Source organism: Anser anser (genome assembly GCF_964211835.1).
Source record: "Anser anser genome assembly, chromosome: Z".
Classification (NCBI taxonomy): Eukaryota; Metazoa; Chordata; class Aves; order Anseriformes; family Anatidae; genus Anser; species Anser anser.
In genome coordinates this window covers 88,233,657-88,242,929 of record NC_139723.1, presented here as the reverse complement: position 1 = coordinate 88,242,929, position 9,273 = coordinate 88,233,657, and the positions used below count along the sequence as shown (strand labels likewise).

At 50.3% G+C, this 9,273-nt stretch overlaps 1 protein-coding gene across 1 annotated transcript; it reads right to left on the bottom strand.

Annotated features, from left to right (window-relative positions):
• Positions 1–490: 490 nt before the first annotated feature.
• On the bottom strand, positions 491–6,459 carry LOC310890277 (gastrin-releasing peptide-like). The gene is made up of 3 exons (XM_083819088.1): positions 6,147–6,459; positions 4,237–4,487; positions 491–866 (listed from the first exon to the last, which is right to left on the bottom strand). Exons 1-3 carry the CDS (start codon positions 6,292–6,294, stop codon positions 813–815), a joined length of 453 nt encoding a protein of 150 aa, XP_083675214.1. The 5' UTR covers positions 6,295–6,459; the 3' UTR covers positions 491–812.
• Positions 6,460–9,273: the final 2,814 nt, after the last annotated feature.

The window sequence follows — 9,273 nt, the reverse complement described above, 5'->3', positions numbered from 1 at the left end:
ATGAAGGGACTCTCCAGTTGGGTAATGAAAACTACAAGTAAGCAAGGAGCATTGCTTAGCTATAATGTGTTGTAGCCCCACAAAAGGTGTCACTCACTTGTTCTCCTGGGAGGCAATGTTCTTCCTTTAGACTCCTGTGGAAACACGATGGTGCTGGACCTGCTAGTCACATCTGTAGGAGTGCGTGCGTGTGTGGGAGCGTGCTCAGCTGCCGCTTCGCCTCTGAGTCAAACGAGGCAGAGCATCGCTCAGCAGACCTGCCTGCTGCCTGCCGTGGCAGTGCGTCGCGTTTCCTGCACTTGGTGCAGAGCTACCTTGGGAAGGCAGTGTCAGCTCCCCTTTATTGAACAAAAGGACAGGCCAGGGAGCAATTCAAGAAGAGCTTCAGTGGAAAGTGAATCATTCTATTGTATCTTTGTTACTAGCTACGACACAGCCAATTTCCATTTTATTAAATAAAAGTATAAACTCGGCCTTTTTGTTCAAACTATTTATTGCAAATGTTGAAATGTCATGTAATTTTAAACTAAGAGATGAACTGATTAGATAGACGTTGTATAATTAGTTGGAAGACCCTTCCACGACAATTATGCATATCAAAGCCATTTAAGTGAGAAAATGCAACCTTTAAAATGAAGTAGAGCGTAGTCATTGCTGAAACATACAAGAATATTTGTATTTAGATATTTTACTCAAAGGAAATATTGTTTACAGAAAGGAAACCTTGTTGATTATCTGATACAATCAAGTGCTTGTGAAACATAGTCTCTTATGGAAAGTATTCCATTTCTTCAAGGTTTAGAGACCTTCTTTCAGCTTGGAGTGTTCTCTTTCATATTCACAACTTGAAGCAAATACTCCATCATCTAATAAAGAGAGAAAAATAGTATTTATAGATGAGTCCTGACAAAAGTCACTCACTAAGTTAATAAGTCTAATACACAGGCTGCTCTGTGTATTCACATAACAAACAAATTCCTAATAATCTTTCCAAAACAGACCTCATTTGTCTCAGCTTAATAACCAACTGCTGAAGTATGAGGAAAGTCGTTCTCCTGAATAATTCAGTCTGCCATCTCATTTATATAATGTCTCATTAGTGATAAAAAGCCAAGTCACAGAAACAATTTAAAGCTTATTTTCCAACTTACTTTTTACACTTAGACCAGCTTGCAGAAGAGATTTCCTTTCTGCCCTTTAACTACTTTAATTGTAGTTTATTCACTGAATAAAGAGCAGGCGAAGTCTTCATTTGCTAATTTCATTTGCATTAACTGAAAATAGGAGAAACTAACTCAGGCACACCACCCTAAGCCTAATTTCCTGCTATGCTCAATTCTTGGCCATTTTGACTGTCTGTGTGCAATGATACTTATCCTCCTTTGGTTCAGTCCACTAGAAAGGGTTTTTTTAATTATTATTATTATTATTTTATTGTTATTGAGAACTGTACAGCACAGTGTGAGCATCAGTGGTGAAGAACGCACTGAGTGAATTTGAGCTAAGAAACAAGACCCTGAATTGAATTACCTGAAGGAAATATCTGTATTTACTTCTGCAGCCTCTGACTTTGGGGGTAGTAACTTCTGACCTTAAATTTAAAGTTCAAAATTTAAACTACATCAGTTACTTTTGAAAAATTCCATGAAATAAAGCCTGTATCAATACATTGCTTCCCAACAGAGCCTGTCTTCACTTACGTTCAGCAGATGGGAGCATAGGGTTGCTCACACACGGTGAGAGACTCCTTGTGGTTAGCATCTCCATGAGTGCTTACCCAGTCTACGACAATTACAGCTGCCTTGATCATGATTTGGTCTTGGGAAGGCTATTTCATCAGCTGAAAGTAGAGTTCGTGATTCATCTTTTCTTGCTCACATTTCAGCACCGCAACTCAGTAGACGATTTCACAGTGAATACTAATCCACTGTAAACATGGTGGCTGGTTCCTCCTAGAGCTGGTTTCTATTTCAACTCAAACACAATATGGCTGGAAAAGTATCCAATGCCGAGTACAAACTTCTCATATCCACTCCACCATCATCATCAGTTTACTCTACTTGGCCACCTTCCACCTAGGCAGGTAGCTAATTTCATCCTTCCTGTACACAGACACCTTCATTAGCTGTGGTACAGCAGCACTTTAAATGAAGGTGTTGCCTGCACCAAGTATATTCAACATGGAACTCCTCCCATCCAGAAAAATCTACAGAATCAAAATCCAAAGGTCATTTACACTCTTCTGTCACTGCATATACGTATGTCCGAATTTTGTATGTACCAGAATTCCATCTTTTTAAATAAACATTGCCTCTTTTTAAAAAGATAACAATTACCATTATTTAAAGGTTTAGGAAATTATCACAGTCTTCTAAAATCAAAGCTTACATTTAATCTTCAGGTCTTCTGCATCAGGAAGGCAGATCTCAAACAGATATATATAGATATATAGTTTGATTTTTAGGTGCTGGGTTTTTGCTTTCTGAAGCCAATGGGAAAAATACCTTCCATCTTCTCTAGACTGCATATAATCAGCTGTTTGTGTCCAACAGACAGAAAGGACAGCTTTGGCATTCCTTTCATGATTATGCTTTACTTCGGAATAGAGACAAGCTAACTTTATGCATTGGAAACAAAAGGTTCTATGGCAAAATGAGGTTCTGCCAGTTGTTGTATGTCTTAGTTACAGGAAAGACATATTTATTTTACCCCTCATTTGAGAATTCTGGAGACTTAAGGCAATAATCTCATTATTCCATGTATATGTTCAATGTCTGACCCCAAAACTGTGGATATTAATTTAGGGTAAAAGTACACGTGAATAGAATTCAGTAAGGGCAATATCTGGCCTTTTTAAGTAAGATTTATTACCAAATAGTTATAGACGTCAAAATATTTCCCTCTTTACATAGCATAATGGAATTTGTTTGTCTAATTTGATTACAAAGCTGCACACAGCAGAGCTGAGGATGCGATAAATAGCTTACTTTTTAGATAGTATTAATCACAGTTATTATAAGCATCACTGTCATAAAGCCATAGCCAGAAAGAAACATATGGACAGCATTCATATCAGTGGTGTAAGAGACGTAAATCATGACTTAATTTAATGAGTAAATCTTTATCCTTATGCAAGTCAGCGACAAGGTATTCATTGACCACTGCACTAGGATTTCAAGAGGGAGACCAAGGTGAAGTTAGCTGAGGAATATTAACTATGTAATATCACTGTAGAATATGGGAAGAAAAAACTCTTCCCGCTAATGTCTTTAATGGTGTGTGTTATTCTTTCTATACTGTTTCAATGTCACCCAGAAGAATCCTGCAACTCTATCACCATTTCTGAATCTCATGCGTTATAAAGAAAGGAGTTTTCTAGTACATTTTGCAGTTTACTTGATAAATCTTTTAGACTCAGAGTACTTTCTGCAAAACCTCACTGATATCCTTCTGAGTGCATTTCACAGGATTTTCCAAAAGAACAGGGGTGAATCTGTACTTGTACCAAAGCCTTGTTACCTCGTGAACTAGGACTCATAAGTATACTAACTTCAGGGAGGAAGAGGCTGGTCCTAGGTGCACATTAAAGCTTGTCTGTAGCCACAGATTCTTTCTGCGTGACCAGAGATGACCACAGTAGTGGTCCGCATCATCAGCCAGAGAAACTGATGCTTGGGGGAAAAAGACTTTGGCGTGAGCCAAATGCAGAGCTAGGAGCTGAAGAAACCCTCCAGCTCAGCTGCTCCATCCCCTGGGGCTGCAGCGCCTTGAAGGCAAACATGATAATGGCACCTGGAACGGCAACAGAAGGGAACAGCTGGTGTGATGTGCTTTGCACACAATGCTCTTTGCCTTCTCTCTGCATGCACGCCTGTTTTTCACACTAGCTTGTTTTTGCTGAGTTGATACAGAACTTGCTGTTGATGTGGTCATCTCAGCATGAAGTGCTAGAAAATAAAAGAATATAACAACCGAGCAACTTGAAGGGAATCCGGACACTGCAATCTCTTGAACACCTGCCGAATTTATGCCCAGCAGCAAATCAGTTCATAAGCAATATAATCTGTGACTGACAATTTCTAATCAAGAGTAAAATCCTACTTGACTGAATGACTAGTGCATTAGGCACATTTCTAGTAATTTTCTGGACAACACACAAGTTAGAGGAAGCCAATACGTCACTGTAACACAGAAGTTGACTTTAAGGAATATTTTTACAGGTTTTGTCTTACTTACATCTTTCCAGCTGCTATTGTCATCTGTCTCCCAGGTATTCCTCGTATACCAGGGAAGCCCTCCTTTTAAGAAGTGAGCACTTTTATTTTCATTCCCTTCCAGCAGCCGTAGCAAATATTTGGACATTTCTTCCCACTGCAGAGAGTCATCCAGCTGCTTGATATTTTCAGGTAGTGCTGAAAATGGGATCTTGCTTTCTTCTTCATAACCATAAGGAAAATCTCCAGTGCTCTTTTTCCCCATTAAATGTCCTGTAAGAACAATGACTGTAGCATGAAATTCACCCAGACAGGCATGGATTTGATAGCTCAAACATCAGCTGGAAGTTCAAATTGACCGATAGTGTGAGGGAAGGAGAGGGAAGGGGAGAGAAGAGAAGGGAAGATGTTGAAACTGAAGCACAGCTGGGACTGGAGATGTTGTCGGTGTTGTGCACAACTGGTTTCCTACACTGGCAGAAGGAATGTTTCTCCAAACTGGGCAGAGATGACCACACATTTTGCCTAGAGCTAGGGAGAGGCACCTGGTTAGATTTGCTGGAATAAGGACTGGACGGAGAAGCTGAAAGTCTTAGACTTTCCTTGCCTTGATGTGAGATGTGGGAACTCTAATATTAAAGTCTACGCTCCAGTGCCTTTCCAGCAGCTGAACTGGACGCGTTTTTGCCATCCCATGCTTTGCTGCCATTAAAACGCAATCGTAATCGGCGCTGGGCTGCGAAGGAGACCACCGGGAGTGGCCGGCTCCGTGCTGAGCACCCGAGGGCAGCGGCTGCGCCTCGGCGCTGGGCAGCTCCAGCTCCTGCCCAGCTGCCCTCGGGCTGGCCTCTGGTTCCCGGTCTGAGCACGGAGGCAGCGGGAGGCGACACGGTCACCGCGTACCCCGCGCCCTCGTGCAGCGCAGCCCCGTACCGCGGAGCGCGGCGCGGCGGGGCCGGCAGCACCGGGGCGGGCGCGGCCGGCGTCGCCCCTCCTGTAGCGCCCGTGCGCTCGCCAAGTCCCGGCACCGGCACCCCGTGCCGACCGGAGCCCGGCGCTCCCGGCCGCGGGGGAGACGGGACGGCCCCTGGCGGGGACGCGGCGACCGAGGGGACGGCGGCGGCCGGCGCAGCAGGTGGCCCGGAGCCCGACGGGGCGGGTCGGGACGGGTCGGGACGGGGCGGGTCGGGACGGGACGGGACGGGACGGGGCAGATCGGGACGGATCGGGACGGGACGGGACGGGACGGGACGGGACGGGGCGGGACGGGACGGGACGGAACGGAACGGAACGGGTCGGGTCGGGACGGGACGGGACGGGGCGGGTCGGGACGGATCGGGACGGGACGGGGCAGATCGGGACGGATCGGGACGGGACGGGACGGGACGGGGCAGATCGGGACGGATCGGGACGGGACGGGACGGGACGGGACGGGGCAGATCGGGACGGATCGGGACGGGGCGGGACGGGACGGGACGGGACGGGACGGGACGGGTCGGGTCGGGACGGGGCGGGTCGGGACGGGACGGGGCGGGTCGGGACGGGACGGGACGGGTCGGGTCGGGACGGGACGGGTCGGGACGGGACGGGACGGGACGGGACGGGACGGGACGGGACGGGTCGGGACGGGTCGGGTCGGGTCGGGACGGGACGGGACGGGACGGATCGGGACGGGACGGATCGGGACGGGACGGGACGGGACGGGTCGGGACGGGGCGGGGCGGGAGGGAACGGGACGGGACGGGACGGGACGGGACGGGACGGGACGGGACGGGACGGGACGGATCGGGACGGGACGGATCGGGACGGGACGGGACGGGACGGGACGGGACGGGTCGGGACGGGACGGGACGGGACGGGTCGGGACGGGACGGGACGGGGCGGGTCGGGACGGATCGGGACGGGACGGGTCGGGACGGGACGGAGACTTACCCACAGCCCAGTGGCTGCCGCGGGGATAGATCTTGGTGAGCGCGGGGGAGCCGCCGGGCTGCAGGGGCGCCGCGCCGCCCTGCGCCGCCAGCAGCGCCAGAGCCAGCAGCGGCAGCGCGCCGGGCCGCCGGGGGCCGCCGCCGCCCATCCTGCCGCTGCCGCTGCCGGTGTCCCTGCCCGTGTCGGTGCCGGTGCCGGTGCCCCTGCCCGTGCCCGTGCCGCCGTCGAGCCGCCCTCCGCTGCGGGCCGGCCCCCGCCCGGGCTCCGGCTCCGGCTCCGGCTCCTGCTTCGGCTGCGGCTGCGGCTGGGCCAAGCGCTGCCGCCGCCGCCCCCCTTTATACGGAGCCGGGACCGGGCGCGAGCGGAGCTCCCGCGCCTGACGCCTCCTCACGGGGCCGGGGCTGCGGCCGCCCCCGGCCCCCCGTGCCTCCGGCCTGCCTCCGGCGGGGGCGGGGGCGGCCTCACGCAGCCCGGACCCCCCCGCTCCGGCGGGGGAAGGCGAGGGGACGCCGCTCCCGGGGTTCTGCGGCCGCCCCGTCGGGTCGCTCTCCCCAGCCGCCCCCGCCGCAGCCCCGGCGCCCCTCCACCGGCTGCCCCGGGGCCGCTCGCCCTGTCCCGGCCGCTCACGGGGGCGCCGGGGGGTCCCGTGCTTGCGGAGAGCGCCGGCCATTTCGCTCGTAGCCGTTTTCTAATTGCGTTTGCAAGCCAGCAACTTCAGAGAAGTCTGTGCTCCCCTCGCCCCCTTCGCCTGGCGGCTGTGCTGCCCTGCGGCGGCCGCGGGCGGGCCGGGTTCCCTGCGCCGGGCAGCCCGGCGGGGCCGCGGCGGGAGCGGAGGAGCTGGGCGAGGGAGCGCGGGTGCAGGCGCCCGGCTCTGCCCAGGGGAGGCTCTCACGCTGCCAGGCCAGTCTGCAGGACCCGGGAGCCAGGGTGTATCACAGTATCACAGTATCACAGATTTCTAGGTTGGAAGAGACCTCAAGATCATCGAGTCCAACCTCCGACCTAACACTAAGTACTCCACTAAACCATATCGCTAAGCTCTACATCTAAACGTCTTTTAAAGACCTCCAGGGATGGTGACTCCACCACCTCCCTGGGCAGCCCGTTCCAATGCTTAATAACCCTTTCGGTAAAGAAGTACTTCCTAACATCCATGTCTGCCTTCCCTCTCTGTTGCACAACTGCTTTTTGGAAGGACTCTAAGGTCCAAATAAATCTGCCCGCATACAGAAAGCATGACAATGTCCCCAGAACTGATTTGCTGCTCTAGCCTGAGATGACCGAACAGGTTGACAACTTTCGGAAGAGCTTATGGGAAAAAGTTGCTCCAGCATTTTTTTGAGGCAGAGAAACCATTGTAAAATGACAAAACGCAAAGGACAGCATCATTTTAAGTTCATTGAGAGAGAAGATCTTGGGCAAAGAGTTCCTTTTAATTTTCAGCATTGCATGAATTTACTGTCAGAGGTGTTTATGAATATGACTCTCAGGTTTGCAGGACTTTCTTCTTGCCTTGCAGAGAGACCCTGTAAACTTTCCAGCACTCTGAGGCACCCAGAACGGGCTGACTTCCTGATAGTTAATGGGTGAAAGGATTTCCATCCTGAAGAGATGCTGAAGAGGAAAGGGTGGGTGAGTCGCTGAAGGAGTCAACAGAGGACTGTGGAGGCCATGAAGAACTGGAACAGTTAAGTGCGTACTCAGCTTCAGGTACGTAGATTTGGTGGAGGGAAGGTGGATGAGTAGTAGAAGCATGTGGAGTCCTGATGTGCTGTTTGTCCCAGAAGAGAACAGACACAGGGATGTAGTCGTGTGGAACTAGCACAGTTTGTGTGCTGGTTTAGTGTCTAGAGAAATGTGTCATGATACAGTTTACGGGGCTGACTGCAAGGGACTTGCCAGGTCCTTCAGCTGACCCCACAAATCTGGAACCGAACTATACCCATAGTTCTTTCCTAATGGAAACTACCGTGGGTGTAAACTAACATAATTAGTGGGCAAATCATCTAGCACAATCACTTTTGAAGTCAATTGTGTGGCCTACTGTATGAGCTGAATTGTTCCCTTGTTTAGTCTTAGTTTATTGCATCTCCTTTTACTGCTTCATGCGATTCATTCCTTTATTTTGGTTATTAATTATGCATTCTTGTTTAATTTACAATAGTATTTCCATGCCTCAATCAGGAGTTTCAGTGCGCAGCCTGTGGCACAGCTACGGAAAACACGTGCTCTGTGCTGAGCAACAGATGATCAGCCACAGCATTGCCACCCGTGGGAAATTCTAATTGTTCATCGCAATTCGAGACAGGAAATGGAAAATTCAGAAAACTGTCTATTTTCAGAAGAAAGCAAAGCAAAACGTTTGGCTTCTCTAAGTCGCCATACTGGAAGCCCTCCAGCCGTCCTCGCCTCCCTGCCTGCTGCTCTGGAGCCACTGTGCCGGGGCCCCAGCGGGCTCCCCGCTGCCCTGGCCTTCCCGCCCCACGGCCCCCGGGCCCATGAGCACAGCATGGTGCATCACAACCCTGCATGGCGTGGCCCCGTAGGGCCAGGGCCCGGTATCGGCAGGGCAATGGTCGGCTGCTGGCACTGCCACATCCACACGGGCTAACCTGGGAAACCACTTGCTTTCTGCCACTACCTTCTGCACAGTGCTTTTGTTACTTTTCAGCCATTTCTGGTGGTTTTGCCTCTGTTGCTTTCTGTCGGGTTTATTGCTGATGAACAGCATAAACCAAGGTTGAAACCCTCTGATCAAAAAGTCACATATGGCTGTGTACAAGACCTACACTGTTAGCAGGCTTTGGCTAGAAGTGCCAAAGCATGAATTCTTACTCAGTTGGTTGTTGTCAAGCACTCCTAAGTCTCACTTGCTACAAACACTATCCAAACAACTAAACCTTTCTCAGATTTTGTATACGTACTACGTCTTCGTACATTTCATGTGCTAAAGGATGTGCCTTCACATTAAATCTCATTTCACCCTGCGTTAGGTTACTTTAATTTGAGTTTTCTCCTTATGCACTTCCATTTTTATATCTTGCATTATGGTCTTAATTTGTTTGCTCTTTAGATCATTAAAATTACAGTGAAAAGTACAGATCTACTGAGTTGATTGAACTTGGGT